The sequence below is a fragment of the Heterodontus francisci genome, chromosome 17, assembly GCF_036365525.1.
Source record: "Heterodontus francisci isolate sHetFra1 chromosome 17, sHetFra1.hap1, whole genome shotgun sequence".
NCBI lineage: Eukaryota > Metazoa > Chordata > Chondrichthyes > Heterodontiformes > Heterodontidae > Heterodontus > Heterodontus francisci.
This window is the reverse complement of record NC_090387.1, coordinates 2,903,927-2,925,116: the sequence shown is the minus strand read 5'-3', so window position 1 is coordinate 2,925,116 and position 21,190 is coordinate 2,903,927. Positions and strand designations below refer to the sequence as shown.

The window sequence follows — 21,190 nt, the reverse complement described above, 5'->3', positions numbered from 1 at the left end:
CAGTGACTAGTGGGGTACCGCAGGGATTGGTGCTAGGACCCCAGCTATTCACAATATATATTAATGATTTAGATGAGGGAACTAAATGTAATATCTCCAAATTTGCAGATAACACAAAACTGGGTGGGAGGGTGAGTTGTGAGGAGGATGCAGAGAGGCTTCAGGGTGATTTGGACAAGTTGAGTGAGTGGGTGAGGTTATTCACTTTGGTAGCAAAAACAGGAAGGCAGATTATTATCTGAACGGCTATAAACTGAGAGAGGGGAATATGCAATGAGACCTGGGTGTTCTCGTACACCAGTCGCTGAAGGTAAGCATGTAGGTGCAACAGGCGGTAAAAAAGGCAAATGGTATGTTGGCCTTCATAGCGAGAGGATTCGAGTACAGGAGCAGGGATGTCTTGCTGCAATTATACAGGACCTTGGTGAAGCCACACCTGGAATATTGTGTGCAGTTTTGGTCTCCTTATCTGAGGAAGGATGTTCTTGCTATAGAGGGAGTGCAGCGAAGGTTTACCAGACTGATTACTGGGATGGTGGGACTGACGTATGAGGAGAGATTGAGTCCGTTAGGATTATATTCGCTGGAATTCAGAAGAGTGAGGGGGGATCTCATAGAAACCTATAAAATTCTAACAGGACTTGACAGGGTAGATGCAGGAAGGATGTTCCCGATGGTGGGGGAGTCCAGAACCAGGGGTCATAGTCTAAGGATACGGGGTAAACCTTTCAGGACTGAGATGAGGAGAAATTTCTTCACCCAGAGAGTGGTGAGCCTGTGGAATTCGCTACCACAGAAAACAGTTGAGGCCAAAACATTGTATGTTTTCAAGAAGGAGTTAGATATAGCTTTTGGGTCTAAAGGGATCAAAGGGTACGGGGCAAAAGCGGGAACAGGTTACTGAGTTGGATGATCAGCCATGATCATAATGAATGGCGGAGCAGGCTCAAAGGGCCGAATGGCCTACTCCTGCTCCTATTTTCGATGTTTCTATTAGCTACCCTCCAATCTGTAGGAACTGTTCCAGAGTCTATAGAATCTTGGAAGATGACCACCAATGCATCCACTATTTCTAGGGCCACTTCCTTAAGTACTCTGGGATGCATACCATCAGGCCCTGGGGATTTATCGGCCTTCAATTTCCCCAACACCATTTCTCTACTAATACTGATCTCTTTCAGTTCCTCTCTCTCACTAAGCCCTGTGTTCCCCAACATTTCTGGTCTGATATCTGTGACCTCCTTTGTGAAGACAGAATCAAAGTATGCATTTAGTTGGTCAGCCATTTCTTTGTTCCCCATAATAAATTCCCCTGTTTCTGACTGTAAGGGACCTACATTTGTCTTCACCAATCTTTTTCTCCTGACAGCATAGAGATGTCTGTGTGGTCAAGAGAATTAGTGGAGAGGGAGAGCTGGATGTCATACTGAAACCAACGCTGTGCCTGAAAATGAAACAGCATATAGATAAGAAAGAGGATGGAACCAAAAATGGATCCTTGGGGATCACTGGGGTGAGAGTGTTATGGCGGAAAGGAGGAGTGGAAACCAGGACTGTTTTTCTCTGTAGTCCACAGCACTGAGACTAGACAGGCAAAGGACATGCAGTCGAGTTGTCCAGATACAACTTTTCTATCTCCATAAGATTAAAGTCCTTCCAACTTACCCTGAAAGCCTTGAGCCAGCTCTGAACCCCACCACTTCTCATTCACAATGACATGCCCATAAGGGACTGTGTTAGCCCCTGCTCGGACTGGGGTGCTGGAAACACTAGAATTCGTTGAAGTATCCATCGCTGCTCTGTGGAAATCTCACTTGGACATGTCTGACACTGTTCTATTTATTGAATCTGTCTGGAAAATAAACAGAAATCAAGTTGGACAGGTGTAGAAATTCTGCAAAAGCTGGAAACCTGGGTGCACACTTGTAACATAAATCAATCTTTTCTTTTTACCAATGCCGCATTTCTAATGTTCAGTATTATTTCAGAAATAATCTAAGAGATGGTTTCAATCAGGGGTATTCAAACTATCACAAGAACACATGAAAAAAATAAGGGGTCTCTGTCAGATGCATCTAATGCTACTCACTCCCACTCCCCAACTTCTAGTCGACTGTTTGATACAGAGCCCTGTATTTTTTTTTCCTTTTTCAAATATTTATTCAATTCTCTTTTAAAAGTAACTATTGAATCCATTTCCACCACCCTTTTAGTTTAGTTTAGTTTAGAGATACAGCACTGAAACAGGCCCTTTGGCCCACCGAGTCTGTGCCGACCATCAACCACCCATTTATACTAATCCTACACTAATTCCATATTCCTACCACATCCCCACCTGTCCCTATATTTCCCTACCACCTACCTATACTAGGGGCAATTTATAATGGCCAATTTACCTATCAACCTGCAAGTCTTTGGCTGTGGGAGGAAACCGGAGCACCCGGAGAAAACCCACACAGACACAGGGAGAACTTGCAAACTCCACACAGGCAGTACCCAGAATTGAACCCGGGTCACTGGAGCTGTCAGGCTGCGGTGCTAACCACTGTGCCACTGTGCAGTTCATTCCAGATTGCAGCAACTCGCTGAGACATCTCTGGTTCTTTTGCCGATTTCCTGAAACAGTTTCGGCTAATTTACTTTGTCAGAATCATTCGTGATTTTAAACACCTCTATTAAATATTCACCTCCTCTAAGGAGAACAACCACAGTTTTCCGCAACTGAAGGCCCTCATCCCTGCTATAATTCTATTAAGTATAATATTGACATTTGCGTACCATTCTGCATTGTCCAAAAGGTAACGTGTGTATATACTGTGTGTTTTGCATTGTGAGAATTTTGGTTTTGTTTTGTGAATCTTGATTATATGTTATGTTTTCGGCTAACTTCCAGCAATCTGTGTCCATATTGATTCAGTCCAATCTTCTTTTCCTCTCTGCTTTCACTCATATTTAAAGATTAGAACTATAATTATCTGGAGAGCTGCATCATGGTAAAATAGGTGGTGTGTATTAGTCCAAGGACAAACACATCTATGTTGCTTTAGGCTTTTACCATTTAGTCTGACCCAATGTTAGCAGATAAAGACTGGCTTGTAGGTCAGCAACCAGAAATTCGTATCACATTGCAGTTCCGATAGGTATTACAGGTAAAACGGATGAGTTAAGGCCAAGGATTGACACGTGGAATTGTGATATAGTAGCCACGGAGACATGGTTGAGGGAGGGGCAGGATTGGCAGCTCAATATCCCGGGATATAGAATCTTCAGGCGAGACAGAGGAAGGGGTAAAAGAGGAGGGGGCTTTGCAATATTAGTTAAGGAGTCAGTTACTGCAGTAAGGAGAGATGATATCTTGGAGGGGGCATCAAATGAAGCTTTATGGGTAGAGTTTAGGAATGAAAAAGGGACAGCCACATTGCTAGGTGTTTATTATAGACCCCCAGATAGTCAGCGGGAAATTGAGGAGCAAATATGTGCGCAATTCACAGAGGTGTGTAAAAATAATAGGGAGACAGAGGATACTGGTAGGGTGTTGAACGAATACATCTTTCTCCACCCAAGAGAATGAGGATGTAGATATGGAACTCAGAGACAAAGACAGTGAGGTACTTGAGCAAATTGTCATAGGGAGTGACAAGGTATTGGAGGTTTTGGCAGGCTGAAAAGTGGACAAATCTCCAGGTTCGGACGATTTGTGTCCCAGGATGCTGTGGGAGGCGAGGGTGGAGTTTGCAGGGGCTCTGACCAAAATATTTAATTCCTCTCTGGCCATGGGGGAGGTGCCAGAGGACTGGAGAACAGCTAATGTGGTCCCACTATTTAAGAAAGGTTGTAGAGCTAAGCCAGGGAACTACAGACCAGTGAGTCTCACGTCAGTGGTAGGGAAACTATTGGAGAAAATTCTGAAGGAGAGAATCTATCTCCACCTGGAGAGGCAAAATTTGATTAGGAATAGTCAGCATGGCTTTGTCAGAAGGAGGTCATGCTTAACAAATTTGATTGAATCTTTTGAGCATGTGACCAGGTGTGTAGATGAGGGTAGTGCAGTTGATGTAGTTTACATGGATTTCAGCAAAGCCTTTGACAAGATCCCACATGGGAGAACAAAGAACAAAGAAAATTACAGCACAGGAACAGGCCCTTCGGCCCTCCAAGCCTGCGCCGATCCAGATCCTCTACCTAAACATGTCGCCTATTTTCTAAGAGTCTGTATCTCTTTGCTTCCTGCCCATTCATGTATCTGTCTAGATACATCTTAAAAGACGCTATCGTGTTCGCATCTACCACCTCCGCTGGCAACGCGTTCCAGGCACCCACCACCCTCTGCGTAAAGAACTTTCCACGCATATCCCCCCTAAACTTTTCCCCTCTCACTTTGAACTCGTGACCCCTAGTATTTGAATCCCCCACTCTGGGAAAAAGCTTCTTGCTATCCACCCTGTCTATACCTCTCATGATTTTATACACCTCAATCAGGTCCCCCCTCAACCTCCGCCTTTCGAATGAAAATAATCCTAATCTACTCAACCTCTCTTCATAGCTAGCGCCCTCCATACCAGGCAACATCCTGGTGAACCTCCTCTGCACCCTCTCCAAAGCATCCACGTCCTTTTGGTAATGTGGCGACCAGAACTGCACGCAGTATTCCAAATGTGGCCGAACCAAAGTCCTAAACAACTGTAACATGACCTGCCAACTCTTGTACTCAATACCCCGTCCGATGAAGGAAAGCATGCCGTATGCCTTCTTGACCACTCTATTGACCTGCGTTGCCACCTTCAGGGAACAATGGACCTGAACACCCAAATCTCTCTGTACATCAATTTTCCCCAGGACTTTTCCATTTACTGTATAGTTCACTCTTGAATTGGATCTTCCAAAATGTATCACCTCGCATTTGCCCTGATTGAACTCCATCTGCCATTTCTCTGCCCAACTCTCCAATCTATCTATATTCTGCTGTATTCTCTGACAGTCCCCTTCACTATCTGCTACTCCACCAATCTTAGTGTCATCTGCAAACTTGCTAATCAGACCACCTATACTTTCCTCCAAATCATTTATGTATATCACAAACAACAGTGGTCCCAGCACGGATCCCTGTGGAACACCACTGGTCACACGTCTCCATTTTGAGAAACTCCCTTCCACTGCTACTCTCTGTCTCCTGTTGCCCAGCCAGTTCTTTATCCATCTAGCTAGTACACCCTGGATCCCATGCGACTTCACTTTCTCCATCAGCCTGCCATGGGGAACCTTATCAAATGCCTTACTGAAGTCCATGTATATGACATCTACAGCCCTTCCCTCATCAATCAACTTTGTCACTTCCTCAAAGAATTCTATTAAGTTGGTAAGACATGACCTTCCCTGCACAAAACCATGTTGCCTATCACTGATAAGCTCATTTTCTTCCAAATGGGAATAGGTCCTATCCCTCAGTATCTTCTCCAGCAGCTTCCCTACCACTGACGTCAGGCTCACCGGTCTATAATTACCTGGATTATCCCTGCTACCCTTATCAAGACTTATCAAGAAAGCAAATGCACATGGGATACAGGGTAACTTGATAAGGTGGATTCAAAATTGGCTTAGCTGTAGGAGACAGAGAGTGATGACAGACGGCTGTTTTAGTGACTGGAAGCCAGTGTCCAGTGGCGTACCACAGGGATCTGTGCTGGGTCCCCTATTGTTTGTCATTTATATATATGACGTAGATGACTAAGTGGGGGGCAGGATCAGTAAGTTCGCGGATGACACAAAGATTGGCCGAGTGGTTAACAGTGAGGTTGAGCGTCTTGGGTTACAGGAAGATATAGACGGGATGGTCAAATGGGCAGAAAAGTGGCAGATGGAATTTAACCCTGAAAAGTGTGAGGTGATACACTTTGGAAGGAGTAATGTGACATGGAAGTACTCAATGTATGGCCTGACACTGGGAAGTTCCGAGGAACAAAAGGACCTTGGCATATTTGTCCGTAGATCTCTGAAGGCAGAAAGGCAGGTTAATAGGGTGGTGAAAAAGGCATATGGGACACTTGCCTTTATCAATCGAGGCCTAGATTACAAAAGCAGTGAGGTCATGTTGGAGTTGTACAGAACTTTGGTAAGGCCACAGCTGGAGTACTGTGTGCAATTCTGGTCACCACATTATAGGAAGGATGTGATTGCACTGGAGGGAGTGACGAGGCGATTCACCAGGATGTTGCCTGGGATGGAACATTTAAGCTATGAAGAGAGGTTGGATAGGCTTGGGTTGTTTTCGCTGGAGCAGAGAAGACTGGGGTGACCTGATCGAGGTGTACAAGATTATGAGGGGCATGGACAGGGTGGATAGGGAGCAGCTGTTCCCCTTAGTTGAAGGGTCAGTTACGAGGGGACACAAGTTTAAGGTGAGGGGCGGGAGGTTTAAGGGGGATTTGAGGAAAAACTTTTTTACCCAGAGGGTGGTGACGGTCTGGAATGCCCTGCCTGGGAGGGTGGTAGAGGCAGGTTGCCTCACATCCTTTAAAAAGTACCTGGATGAGCACTTGGCACGTCATAACATTCAAGGCTATGGGCCAAGTGCTGGCAAATGGGATTAGGTAGACAGGTCAGGTGTTTTAATGCATTGGTGCAGACTCAATGGGCGGAAGGGCCTCTTCTGCACTGTATTATTCTGTGATAGAGACTTTTCACATCCAAGTTCAACCCTGATAAATGTCAGCAGGATACATAACATTGCTATAAAGTAGCAATGTAATGTAAAATTCACACACACACATTGCTAAATACATCAAATTATTTTTGGAATAAAGAGTGAGTAGTTTGTAAAATAATATAGCTGAAGAAATAGATGACATATAATGAGTGAAGCTATAGTGGTTTATGTGTCAGCCATGGCTCGGTGGGTAGCATTCTCGCCTCAGTCAAATGTTCCGGGTTCAAGTCCCACACCAGGACATGAGCACAATAATCGAGGCTGATACTCAGTGCAGTACTGAGGGAGTGCAGCACTGTTGGAGGTAACGTCTTTCAGATGAGGCTCTAACTAAGGCCCTGTCTGCCCTCTCAGGTGATGTAAAAGATTCCATGACACTACGCTGAAGAGCAGGGGGGTTCTGCCAGCGGCCTGGCCAATATTTATCCCTCGCTCAACACCACCGAAAGTGTGTTTCTGGTCACGATCATATTGATGTCTGTGGGATCTTGCTGTGTGCAAATTGGCTGCCATGTTTCCGACATTACAACAGTGATTACACTTCAAAAAGTACTTCATCAGCTGCAAAGCACTTTGAGACGTCTGATGGTCATGAAAGGCGCTATACAAATGCAATTCCTTCATCATCTTCTAAATTTCTTCTATACCCTCTCTAAAGCCGCAACATCTTTCCTAAAATGTATTTCCCAGAATTAAACAATATCCAAGCTGAGGCCTTATCAGGGTTTTATGATGGTTTAATACAATTTTCTTTCTTTTGTATACGATGCTTCTACTAATAGAGTATTGGGCACAGTGGTTATTCTACTGAACTAGTAATTCACAGGCCTGCACGAATGATCAAGACAAAGCCCATCATGGCAGCTGGGAAATTTAAATTCAATTAATAAATGAGTTTGGAATAAAAGTCTAGTCTCAGTCATGGTGATCATGAAACTATCAGACTGATCTAAAAACCCATCTGGTTCACTAATATCCTTCAGGGAAGGAAATCTGCCAACCTTACCTGGTCTGGCCGACAAGTGACCCCAGACCCACAGCATCTGTAATCTCATGGCCCGTCATATCCCTCACTCAACAATTACCATCAAGCCAGGGGAAGAGCCCTGCTTCAATGAGGAGTGTAGGAGAGCAGGCCAGGAGCAGCTACAGGCATTCTTAAAAATTAAATGCCAACCTGGTGAAGCTACAACACAGGACTACATGCTTGTTAAACAGCATTGTCAGCAGGTGATAGAGCTAAACGATTCCATAACTGACCCCCCCTCACGCACTGTCCCCCCAGACCCACCTCCCACTGACCCCCCCGACCCCCCTCACCCACTCCAAACACCCTCACGCACTGACCCACTCCACCCCCCCGTCACGCACTGACCCCCCTCACGCACTCCGACCCCCCCTCACCCACTCCGACCCCCCCCTCACCCACTCCGAAAACCCCCTCACCCACCGACCCCCCCTCACCCACTCCGAAAACCCCCCCCACTCCACCCTCCCCTCACCCACTCCACACCCCCCCCTCACCCACTCCACACACCCCCCCCCTCACCCACTCCACACACCCCCCCCCTCACCCACTCCACACACCCCCCCCCTCACCCACTCCACACACCCCCCCCCTCACCCACTCCACACACCCCCCCCCTCACCCACTCCACACCCCCCCCCCTCACCCACTCCACACCCCCCCCCCCTCACCCACTCCACACCCCCCCCCCTCACCCACTCCACACCCCCCCCCCTCACCCACTCCACACACCCCCCCCCCTCACCCACTCCACACACCCCCCCCCCTCACCCACTCCACACCCCCCCCCCCCTCACCCACTCCACACCCCCCCCCCCTCACCCACTCCACACCCCCCCCTCACCCACTCCACACACCCCCCCCCCTCACCCACTCCACACACCCCCCCCCCTCACCCACTCCACACACCCCCCCCCCTCACCCACTCCACACACCCCCCCCCCTCACCCACTCCACACACCCCCCCCCCTCACCCACTCCACACACCCCCCCCCCTCACCCACTCCACACCCCCCCCCCTCACCCACTCCACACACCCCCCCCCCTCACCCACTCCACACCCCCCCCCCCTCACCCACTCCACACACCCCCCCCCTCACCCACTCCACACACCCCCCCCCCCTCACCCACTCCACACCCCCCCCCTCACCCACTCCACACACCCCCCCCCTCACCCACTCCACACACCCCCCCCCTCACCCACTCCACACACCCCCCCCCCCTCACCCACTCCACACCCCCCCCCCTCACCCACTCCACACCCCCCCCCCTCACCCACTCCACACACACCACCCACACCCCCCCCTCACCCACTCCCATCCCCTCACCCACTCCGAAACCCACTCCACACCCCCCTCACCCACTCCGACCCCCTCACTCACCCACTCCACTGACCCTCAGACTCTCGCGCTCAATCAGGATTGATAATGAACTCAGCCAATGAGAACCTGAGTGGCCACTCTACGCTAATCAGCGTTCGACCAATGAGTGCAATGGGGAGGCGGGATCTCTCGCGTCATAACGGTCACTGTAACCAAGGGAAACTGCGCGGGCTGCGATTGGCTGATCGTGGCCCCCCCCCCTCCTTCACCCCGCCCCGTTCATCCGAGACCCTCCCCTCCACCCCGGAGACTCGCCCCTCGACCCCGCCCCTTGACCCCCTCGACCCTCCCATTGACCCCCTCGACCCTCCCCCCCCACCTCGAGACCCGATTGGGCAGAAAAATGCAGCCTGCTTTCTTGATATTTGATTGGCCACAATAGCAGTGCTGTGATTGGCTGTTGGCTCCAGTCTGTGCCCATTGGTTAACTGTGGCACGTGGTTGTGCGCTGAGTAAGGGAAGCATGTTGGGACATGTTGGGGCTGTTTCCCGGGGCAGCCGCTCAGCTGCCGGGCTTCTGGTTGAGAAATGCACCTTCCAGAAGTTTCTGTGAGAAAGTGCTTGATAATTCCCCAGTTAGACAGCTGGGTGCTGGATTACAGCTGCAGGCACCGACTGGAGCATCTGACCAAGTGTGAGTAACATTGACAACAAGCTGTGTGCTGGGATCTTACTGTGTCTGTGTTTTCCTGCTGCCTCACTTTGTCCAAGGTGATTCTCAACCACACAAACCAGTAATCTGAGGCTCACAGGCCTGACATGGGAACTCAGTCTCTCTCCACACAATGCTGACTAACCTGCTGAGTATTTCCAGCACTTTCTCTTATTCCAGATTGCCAACATTTGCAGCATTTAGTCTTTATCAAAGCAGGAAGGTCCCAGGGTCAGCTCCAAGCTGGGCTGGGTTAGTTAACCCCGGCTGGGCCTCCCTTTTTGGGTCTACCCTTGCCCTCGGCCGCCCTGGAGTGGGGAAGGTCACAGTTAGTTGGACGTCTTTGTGTATTGGTGCTGGCAGAGGATGGAGACAGATGGGGCTGTTGACGCTCTCCCTGCGCTCTTGCCTCACTCCTGAACCAGTGCTCACTTGGTTGGAGACCCATAATGTTCCCCATCCCCCCCCACCCCCCACCCCCCACCTCAACAAGAGTTTGTGCCAGGAATTGTCAACGGTAGAAACTGCAGATGGTTTCTCTATTAAAACTGTAGCAACAGTGCTATCGGAAGGATGTGACTGCACTGGAGAGGGTGCAGAGGAGATTCACCAGGATGTTGCCTGGGCTGGAGCATTTCAGCTATGAAGAGAGACTAAAAAGGCTAGAGTTGTTTTCCTTAGAGCAGAGAAGGCTGAGGGGGGACATGATTCAGTTTAGTTTTAATTTAGTTTAGAGATACAGCATTGAAACAGGCCCTTCGGCCCACCGAGTCTGTGCTGACCATCAACCACCCATTTATACTAATCCTACACTAATCCCATATTCCTACCAAATATCCCCACCTGTCCCTATATTTCCCTACCACCTACCTATACTAGGGGCAATTTATAATGGCCAATTTACCTACCAACCTGCAAGTCTTTGGCATGTGGGAGGAAACCGGAGCACCCGGAGGAAACCCACGCAGACACAGGGAGAACTTGCAAACTCCACACAGGCAGTACCCAGAATTGAACCCGGGTTGCTGGAGCTGTGAGGCTGCGGTGCTAACCACTGCGCCACTGTGCTGCCCTATTGAGGTATACAAAATTATGAGGGGCATTGATAGGTTAGATAGGAAGAAACTTTTCTCTTAGTGGAAGTGTCAATAACCAGGGGGCATAGATTTAAGGTAAGGGGCAAGAAATTTAGAGAGGATTTGAGGAAAAAAAATTTCACCCAGAGGGTGGTTGGAATCTGGAACACATTGCCTGAAGAGGTGGTAGAGGCAGGAACACTCACAACATTTCAGGAGCGTTTAGATGAGCACTTGAAACGCCAAAGCATTCAAGGCTACGGGCCAAGTGCTGGAAAATGGATTTGAATAGATAGGCTTGATATCTACCAGTTCTGAAGAAGGGTCACTGACCTGAAACATTAACTCTGCTTCTCTCTCCACAGATACTGCTAGACCTTTGTTTTAGAGATACAGCACTGAAACAGGCCCTTCGGCCCACCGAGTCTGTGCCGACCATCAACCACCCATTTATACTAATCCTACACTAATCCCATATTCCTACCACATCCCCACCTGTCCCTATATTTCCCTACCACCTACCTATACTAGGGCCAATTTACCTACCAACCTGCAAGTCTTTGGCATGTGGGAGGAAACCGGAGCACCCGGAGGAAACCCACGCAGACACAGGGAGAACTTGCAAACTCCACACAGGCAGTACCCAGAATTGAACCCGGGTCGCTGGAGCTGTGAGGCTGCGGTGCTAACCACTGTGCCGCCCTGCTGAGTTTCTCCAGCACTTTCTGTTTTATTTTAGAATAGATAGGTGCTTGATGGCTGGCCAGGACACAGTGGGCCGAAGAGCCTGTTTCTGTGCTGTATAACTCTATGACTTTATGTTGTGTATTGACATAAAGCATGTTGTAAGCTGGGTTCTGCACTACGGTTATAAAGAATGCCCAAAGACTGAGCAAACCTTCAACTAAGGACCATTCTCACCTCATCTGTGCGACTTGAATTTATCAAGTGATAAGTGAGAGACACGAACCAGGAAGGTTGCAGCTTCCCTTCCTGGTCTGTTGGGGCAGCGGTAGGGACTTCAGAGAGGGAGGGAAAGCTGCCAGAATTTCCGCTCCCAATCACACTATGCAGTGAATCCTGTTAAGTGAGGGCGTGGATAATAGCAAGGACAGGATACTGCCCAGCGGTGATGATCTTCATGATCGACCAGCTCACTGCTCGGTATCACGATTTGTATTTGTCACTGTGTTCGGGCAATGCGCTTTGAAACACCACCACAGAGCTCCTTGGATTGGCAAATCGGCAAGTTGTTTCCTTATAACTTCTGCTTCCAGAGCAAGCACTTTCCCTGTGTCACAACATAGACTCTTACCCCGGCAACAGGTGTATCAAGGAGTGGATCCACTGGTAATCCTATACACATGCACCTGAGACCAGACTGGGTGTTAATTGGAAACTGTCTGAGTAGCAGCTCAGTTCAAGTGAGTGAGGGAGTTCATTCAGAGTTTGCTGGAGGCTTCACTAGGCTGTGTGAAATCTCCCAGGAGAATATCTCCCAGTCTATGCCTGCTCTCAGCAATCGCCCTGGGGACTGGGCCTTGTTATAGAGTCTCTGGATTATCTAGTAGACTATAAAGAATATCAAGCTCGTTTCACAAAAGCAAAATACTGTGGAGGCTGGAAATCTGAAAAAAAAAAATAAAGTGCTCAGCAGGTCTGGCAGTGTCTGTGGACAGAGAAACAGAATTAACATTTCAGGTCGCTGACTGTTCAGAGCTGGGAAATGTAACAGGTTTTAAGCAAGTACAGAGGCAGGGAAAGGGGAGAACCTGGGAAAGGTGGGGGGGAAGGTCTGTGATGGGGTGAAAGTTGGGAGTGAATGAATGACAAGGTGGATGATGGTGCAAGGCAAAAGGGGGTGATTTTGGGACAAGTAAAGAAACAAAAGATGGGTCTAGAAGAGGAATAAGTGGGAAATAGCTGAATCATTACTGTCTGAAAAAAAGAAAAGCAATGGGAGCTGTGGTGATGATGTGTAATTGTTGAGTCTGGAAGGCTGTAAAGTGCCTAATCGAATGTTTTAATGAAGCTCAACATAAGCTCGAGGATCAGCACCTCATCTTTTAACTGGGCACTTTGCAGCCTTCCGGACTCCACACTGAGTTCAACAATTTTATTTCATAACCTCTGCTCTGACCACCCTCCCAACCCCCCTACCCAGCCGCTTACCCCCTCCCATAAGAACATAAGAAATAGGAGCAGGAGTAGACCGTAAGGCTGCTCTGCCGTTCTATATGATCATGGCTGATCTCGGGCTTCAACTTACCCCACCACCTGCTCACCGTATCCCTTGATTCCCTGAGAGACCAAAACTCGATTTATCCCAGCCTTAAATGTATTCAACAATGGAGCGTCCACAACCCTCTGGGATAAAGCATTCCAAAAGTTCTCAAACCTTTGTGTGAAGTAATTTCTCCTCATCTCCGTCCCCTATCGCTGGCCTCTGTTCTGCCCCCACCACACTCACCTCCCAGAAATTACCATCTGTTTAATGGTTCCCCCTCTCCTCAAGGAGCTGTTTCTTGCTAGGATGCAGGTTCACAGACTCTTGACAGCTTCCAGTACCTTGTTCAAGTAGCCATTCTTTGCAGACAGTGAGTGTTGGCAGGCTGTTTGACTGTGAGTGTATCATAACCAAGCCTGGCCAAGATTGGTGGATTCAGCACAGGCTGGAGACCAAAGCAGTGACCTGCCTGCTCCATGTGCCCATCCCAGGGTGTCATTACTAATCAGGACCTGTTATTCCCGGTTTAACTTTCTTGCAGTTTGCCTAGAGGGGCAGGATATCGACATCCCTGATCAAGGAGCTCTGCCACTTCGTATAACCTCTGCCGCATTATGGAACAGTGTGAAAAGGCACTGCACAGAGCATTACCAGAGTGTCCTGGACTTTGTGAATATCATCTGGCAACAAGCTGCAGGCCTAGTCACTTACCGTCACTACCTCAAACTCTGCATTGCTTTCAAAGCCAAGGTATCAACTGGGATCTTCCCACTTTTTGCTGCAGTTTCCTTAAAGCAATTTAAGGAGAATTTAAAAGTCTTGCTACATTTTAACTTCCCTAATATTGACTGGGACTGCCTTAGTGCGAAGGGATCAGATGGGGAAGAATTTGTGTGTCCAGGATAGTTTTCTGAAGCAGTATGTGGATGGCCCTACTAGAGAAGGGACTACACGTGACCTCCTCTTGGGAAATGAGGCTGGGCTGGTGGTTGATGTGTCAGTGGGGGAAGCACTTTGGGACCAGTGACCATAACTCTATTAGCTTCAAGATAGTTATGGAAAAGGATAGGACTGGTCCTCGGGTTGAAGTCCTAAATTGAGGGAAAGCTAATTTCGATGGCATCAGACAGGAACTCAAAAGTTGAATGGGAGAGGCTGTTTACAGGTAAAGGGACGTCTGGCAAGTGGGAGGCTTTTAAAAGTGAGATAGGAAGAGTTCAGGGCCGGCATGTTCCTGTTAGATGGCAGGGCAAGGCTGGCAAGTTTAGGGGACCTTGGTTGACGAGGGATGTTGAGGGTCTGATCAGTACAAAGAAGGAGGCATGTGTCAGGTATAGGCAGCTGGGATCAAGCGAGTCCCTCGAGGAGTATAGGGGATGTAGGACTACACTTAAGAAGGAAATTAGGAGGGTGAAAAGGGGCCATGAGATTTCTCTGGCAGATAAGATAAAGGAGAATCTTAAAAGATTCTACAAGTATATTGAAAGTAAAAGAGTAGCTAGGGAGAGAGTAGGTCCCCTTAAGGATCAGTGTGGCAATCTATGTGTGGAGCCACGGGAAATGGGCGAGTTCTTAAATGAATATTTCTCGTCTGTATTTACCGTGGAGAAGATCATGGAAGCTGGGGAGTTCAAGGGAGGGAACACTGATATCCTGGAGCATATCAAGATTACAAAGGAGGAGGTGTTGGAGTATTTGAAGTGCATTAAGGTGGATAAATCCCCAGGGCCTAACCAGGTGTATCCTAGGATGCTATGGGAAACAAAGGAGGAGATTGCTGGGGCCCTGGCAGAGATTTTTGTATTATCGTTAGCCATGGGTGAGGTACCGGAAGACTTGAGGATAGCTAATGTTGTGCCTTTATTTAAGAAGGGCAGCAGGGATAAGCCAGGGAACTACAGGCCGGTGAGCCTTACATCAGTGGTGGGAAAGTTATTGGAAAGGATTCTGAGAGACAGGATTTATATGCATCGGGAAAGGCATGGTCTGATTAGGGATAGTCAGCATGGCTTTGTGCGTGGGAAACCATGCATCACGAATTTGATTGAGTTTTTTGAGGAGGTGACCAAGAGGATTGACGAGGGCAGGGCGATGGATGTTGTCTACATGGACTTTAGCAAGACCTTTGACAAGGTCCCGCATGGTAGGCTGATCCAGAAGGTTTGAACACATGGGATCCAGGGTGAGCTAGTCAATTGGATACAAAATTGGCTTGGTGATAGGAGGCGGAGGGTTGTTTTTCAGATTGGAGGCCGGTGACCAGTGGTGTGCCACAGGGATCAGTGCTGGGCCCTCTGTTGTTTAGCATACATATTAATGACTTGGATGTGAATGTAGGGGGCATGATTAGTAAGTTTGCAGATGGCACCAAAATTGGTAGTATAGTTGACAGTGAAGAAGGTTGTCTAAGGTTACAACAGGATATAGATAAACTGGGAAAGTGGGCAAGGGATTGGCAAATGGAATTTAACGCAGACAAGTGTGAAGTGATGCATTTTGGGAAGTTAAACCAGGGCAGGACATATACAGTGAATGGCAGGGCCCTGGGGAGTGTTGTTGAGCAAAGAGACCTTGGGGTGCAAGTACATAGTTCCCTGAAAGTGGCAACACAGGTAGACAGGGTGGTGAAGAAGGTGTATGGCATGCTTGCCTTCATTGGCCGAGGCATTGAGTACAAGAGTTGGGACGTCATGTTACAGTTGTACAAAACGTTGGTTAGGCCGCATTTGGAGTACTGTGTGCAGTTCTGGTCGCCGCAATGCAGGAAAGATGTGATTAAGCTAGAGAGGGTGCAGAAAAGATTCACCAGGATGTTGCCTGGTTTGGAGGGCTTGAGTTATAAAGAGAGATTGGATAGGCTGGGTCTGTTTTCCCTGGAGCGAAGGAGGCTGAGAGGGGACATGATAGAGGTATATAAAATTATGAGAGGCATAGACAGGGTAGATAGCCAGAGTCTGTTTCCCATGGTAGGGGTGACTAAAATTAGAGGGCATAGATTTAAGGTGAGAGGGAGGAGGTTTAAAGGGGATCAAAGGGGTAGTTTTTCACACAAAGAATAGTGGGTATCTGGAATGAGCTGCCTGAGGAGGTGGTGGAGGCAGGAACAGTAGCAACATTTAAGAGGCATCTGGACAGGTACTTGAATGAGCAAGGCATAGAGAGATATGGAATTAATGCAGGCAGGTGGGATTAGATAGGCATTATGGTCGGCATGGACGCGGTGGGCCGAAGGGCCTGTTTCTATGCTGTACGACTCTGACTCAATACTCAGCAGGTCTGGCAGCATCTGTAGAGAGAAACAAGGTTAACATTTCAGCTCAGTGACCTTGCATCAGAACTGGAAGAAGTTAGCAATGTAACAGGTTTTAAGAAAGTACAGAGTCAGGGAGAGGGGAGGAAAGAACAAACGGGAAGGTCTATGATAGGATGGAAGGCAAGAGAGATTAATTAACGAAAGGAATGATGGTGTAAGGCAAAAGGAGATGGTAATGGGGGAAGCGAAGAAACTAAAGATATGTCTAGAGGAGGTGGAAATGGGAAATAGCAGAATTATCACCAGCAGTTGCCATCTGAAAACATGGGGGTGGGGGGGCAGTGATCTGAAACATAGAAAATAGGATTAAGAGTAGGCCATTCGGCCCTTCGCGCCATTCAATACGATCATGGCTGATCATCCAAACTCAGTAGCCTGTTCCCGCTTTCTCCCCGTATCCCTTGATCCCTTTAGCCCTAAGAAATATATCTAACTCTTTCTTGAATATATTTAATGATTTGGTCTCAACTGCTTTCTGTGGTAGAGAATTCCACAGGTTCACCACTCTCTGGGTGAAGAAATCCCTCCTCATCTCAGTCCTAAATGGCTTAGCCCTTATCCTTACACTGTGACCCCTGGTCCTGGATTCCCCCACCATCAGGAACATCCTTCCTGCATCTAGTCTGTCCAGTCCTGTTAGAATTTTGTAGGTTTCTATAAGATCCCCTCTCATTCTTCTAAACTTTCGCGAATGCAAGCCTAATTGACCCAATCTCTCTTCATACGTCAGTCCTGCCATCCCAGGAATCAGTCCGATAAACCTTCGCTGCACTCCCTCTATAGCAAGTAGATCCTTCTTCAGATAAGGAGACCAAAACTGCACACAATACTCCAGGTGTGGTCTCACCAAGGCCTTGTATAATTGCAGCAAGACGTCCTTGCTCCTGTATTTGAATCCTCTCGCTATGAAGGAAAACATACCATTTGCCTTCATAACTGCCTGCTGCACCTGCATGCTTACTTTCAACAACTGGTGCACAAGGACACCCAGGTCTCGCTACACCTCCCCCTTTCCCAATCCATTGCTGTTCAGATAATCTGCCTTTCTGTTTTTACCACCAGAGTGGATAACCTCACATTTATCCACATTATACTGCATCTGCCATGTATTTGCCCACTCACTCAACCTGTCCAAATCACACTGGAGCTTCTCTGCATCCTCCTCACAGCTCACACTCCCACCCAGCTTTGTGTCATCTACAAACTTGGATATGTTGCATTTAATTCCCTCATCTATATCATTAATATATATTGTGAATAGCTGGGGTCCTAACACTGATCCCTGTGGTACCCCACTAGTCACTGCCTGCCACTCGGAAAAAGACCCGTTTATTCCTACTCTTTGTTTCCTGTCTGCCAACCAGTTCTCTATCCACATCAGTACCTTACCCCAATCCCATGTGCTTTAATTTTGCACGCTAAGCTCTTACCTGGGACCTTATCGTTGAATTTGTTCTAGCCAGTGTTGATCCCGTACGGCTGTAAAGTGCCTATTCAGTAGATGAGCTGCTGTTCCTTGAGCCCATGTTGAGCTTCATTCCCTGTCATTTTAATTCTCCACTTCCATTTTCACCTCTGTCCTCAGCCTCCTGCGCTATTCTAATGAAACGCACGTCACAAGTTTAGATTACACTTGGAAATGACAGTACTATCTGTGAAGCTGGCTGGGTCAGCTCGAGAAGATGAGGCTGTATCATTGTCCTTTTTTCTGTGTGATGCAGTGTGATATCAACAGGCTTTCTCTCTGAATTCCTACCCCTATCCAGCTGGTGATGGAGATGTTTGTGAAGCGACAAAGTTTGTTGGACATCCTTCAGACTCTCGACCGGTTCTTCCCCAAAGCTGGTCCAGATGACCCCAAGGCGGTAAGTTGTGATTTGTGCATGACCCGCCTCTCCCTAGTTCCTGGGGAGGAGTGAGGGATCGTGGGGGTGCAAGAGATGTGTGTGTGGGGGGAAAGGGGGGGGTGAATGGGGCGGTCAGGGACAGGCACTGACTATGACGTGTAATCCTTTCCGTTGTATCCCTGCAGACCAGGAAAGATGTTGTCAAAGAGAGGCAGTGCCGGCTGCAGTTCCGCAAACTGGTTCTGTTGTTGATCCGGGACAAAGATTATCGGGAACACTTTCTACAGGTAAGGCTGGGGCACCAGACTGAGACTCTGATTGGATTGCCGTCCCTCCCACACTCCTGTTCTCTGACAGGAGCAGTCCCCTCGTGGTGTGCTTCCTGGTCCAGCTGTGCCGGGGACTCCAGCAAACTCCAGCACAGTGAATAATGGTGTGTGCCAGTGGGGACTCCACGGTGAATAATGGTGTGTGCCAGTGGGGACTCCACGGTGAATAATGGTGTGTGCCAGTGAGGACTCCACGGTGGATAATGGTGTGTGCCAGTGGGGACTCCAAGGTGAATAATGGTGTGTGATAGTGGGGACTCCACGGTGAATAATGGTGTGTGCCAGTGGGGACTCCGTGGTGAATAATGGTGTGTGCCAGTGGGGACTCCGCGGTGAATAATGGTGTGTGCCAGTGGGGACTTCACGGTGAATAATGGTGTGTGCCAGTGGGGACTCCGTGGTGAATAATGGTGTGTGCCAGTGGGGACTTCACGGTGAATAATGGTGTGTGCCAGTGGGGACTCCACGGTGGATAATGGTGTGTGCCAGTGGGGACTTCATGGTGAATAATGGTGTGTGCCAGTGGGTGCCGCGCTGCTTCAAGTACACAATTTGTTTTGCTGTTTTGTTCCCTTCTCCCCTCTTGACCTTTTCCTGGGACTTGGGACAGGCTGGCCCCCGGTAGCTCTGTTAAACAGCCATTCCTGCTGTTGGTGACTGGCAGACCGGTTATTTAACTGGTGGGGGTGGGGTGGGGATTTAATATCCTCACTCGATTCCCAACCCCACTGGCTGTACGCACACTATGCAGCGAGGTTGTTGGGTGGCAGTTGGGAACAAGGAAACCTCAGCTCGTTGCCTCAGAGCCTCTGGAATATGAACAAAGAACAAAGAAAATTACAGCACAGGAACAGGCCCTTCGGCCCTCCAAGTCTGCGCCGATCCATATCCTCTATCTAAATATGTCGCCTATTTTCTAAGAGTCTGTATCTCTTTGCTTCCTGCCCATTCATGTATCTGTCTAGATACATCTTAAAAGATGCTATCGTGCCCGTGTCTACCACCTCCGCTGGCAACGCGTTCCAGGCACCCACCACCCTCTGCGTAAAGAACTTTCCACGCATATCCCCCCTAAACTTTTCCCCTCTCACTTTGAACTCGTGTCCCCTAGTAATTGAATCCCCCACTCTGGGGGGAAAAAGCTTCTTGCTATCCAGCCTGTCTAAACCTCATGATTTTGTACACCTCAATCAGGTCCCCCCTCAACCTCCGTCTTTCTAATGAAAATAATCTTAATCTACTCAACCTCTCTTCATAGCTAGCGCCCTCCATACCAGGCAACATCCTGGTGAACCTCCTCTGCACCCTCTCCAAAGCATCCACATCCTTTTGGTAATGTGGCGACCAGAACTGCACGCAGTATTCCAAATGTGGCCGAACCAAAGTCCTATACAACTGTAACATGACCTGCCAACTCTTGTACTCAATACCCCGTCCGATGAAGTAAAGCATGCCGTATGCCTTCTTGACCACTCTATTGACCTGCGTTGCCACCTTCAGGGAACAATGGACCTGAACACCCAAATCTCTCTGTACATCAATTTTCCCCAGGACTTTTCCATTTACTGTATAGTTCACTCTTGAATTGGATCTTCCAAAATGCATCACCTCGCATTTGCCCTGATTGAACTCCATCTGCCATTTCTCTGCCCAACTCTCCAATCCATCTATATTCTGCTGTATTCTCTGACAGTCCCCTTCACTATCTGCTGCTTCACCAATCTTAGTGTCATCTGCAAACTTGCTAATCAGACCACCTATACTTTCCTCCAAATCATTTATGTATATCACAAACAACAGTGGTCCCAGCACGGATCCCTGTGGAACACCACTGGTCACACGTCTCCATTTTGAAAAACTCCCTTCCACTACTACTCTCTGTCTCCTGTTGCCCAGCCAGTTCTTTATCCATCTAGCTAGTACACCCTGGACCCCATGCGACTTCACTTTCTCCATCAGCCTACCATGGGGAACCTTATCAAACGCCTTACTGAAGTCCATGTATATGACATCGACAGCCCTTCCCTCATCAATCAACTTTGTCACTTCCTCAAAGAATTCTATTAAGTTGGTAAGACATGACCTTCCCTGCACAAAACCATGTTGCCTGTCACTGATAAGCCCATTTTCTTCCAAATGGGAATAGATCCTATCCCTCAGTATCTTCTCCAGCAGCTTCCCTACCACTGACGTCCGGCTCACCGGTCTATAATTACCTGGATTTTCCCTGCTACCCTTCTTAAACAAGGGGACAACATTAGCAATTCTCCAGTCCTCCGGGACCTCACCCGTGTTTAAGGATGCTGCAAAGATATCTGTTAAGGCCCCAGCTATTTCCCCTCTCGCTTCCCTCAGTAACCTGGGATAGATCCCATCCGGGCCTGGGGACTTGTCCACCTTAATGCCTTTTAGAATCCCAACACTTCCTCCCTCCTTATGCCGACTTGACATAGAGTAATCAAACATCTGTCCCTAACCTCAACATCCGTCATGTCCCTCTCCTCGGTGAATACCGATGCAAAGTACTCGTTTAGAATCTCACCCATTTTCTCTGACTCCACGCATAACTTTCCTCCTTTGTCCTTGAGTGGGCCAATCCTTTCTCTAGTTACCCTCTTGCTCCTTATATATGAA

General features: G+C 48.3%; 2 protein-coding genes across 10 annotated transcripts in view; one reads left to right on the top strand and one right to left on the bottom strand.

Moving 5' to 3' along the window:
* Positions 1 to 21,190, bottom strand: part of LOC137378680 (uncharacterized protein KIAA0513-like) — a 215,786-nt gene that overhangs the window by 8,297 nt on the left and 186,299 nt on the right. Inside the window, exons 1-2 of one of the 6 annotated variants that reach the window (XM_068049006.1) lie at positions 9,113 to 9,157; positions 1,666 to 1,852 (exon numbers count right to left, since the gene is read on the bottom strand). The exons of 1 other annotated variant lie outside the window; for it this stretch is intronic. In XM_068049006.1, the coding sequence (XP_067905107.1) occupies positions 1,666 to 1,792 (127 nt within the window). In that variant the 5' untranslated portion in view covers positions 1,793 to 1,852; positions 9,113 to 9,157. Of the gene's footprint in view, positions 1 to 1,665; positions 1,853 to 7,709; positions 7,905 to 9,112; positions 9,158 to 21,190 lie in introns of those variants that run through there. 4 more of the 6 variants (XM_068049008.1, XM_068049007.1, XM_068049009.1 and 1 more) reach the window with 4 other exon arrangements.
* LOC137378679 (uncharacterized) overlaps positions 9,553 to 21,190 on the top strand; it is a 48,635-nt gene continuing 36,997 nt past the window's right edge. For 3 of the 4 annotated variants that reach the window (XM_068049001.1, XM_068048999.1, XM_068048998.1), the window contains exons 1-4: positions 9,553 to 9,746; positions 13,609 to 13,817; positions 18,147 to 18,245; positions 18,413 to 18,514. In XM_068049001.1, coding sequence (XP_067905102.1) covers positions 9,641 to 9,746; positions 13,609 to 13,817; positions 18,147 to 18,245; positions 18,413 to 18,514 — 516 coding nt within the window. In that variant the 5' untranslated portion in view covers positions 9,553 to 9,640. The remainder of the gene's footprint in view (positions 9,747 to 13,608; positions 13,818 to 18,146; positions 18,246 to 18,412; positions 18,515 to 21,190) is intronic. The other variant, XM_068049000.1, reaches the window with a different exon arrangement.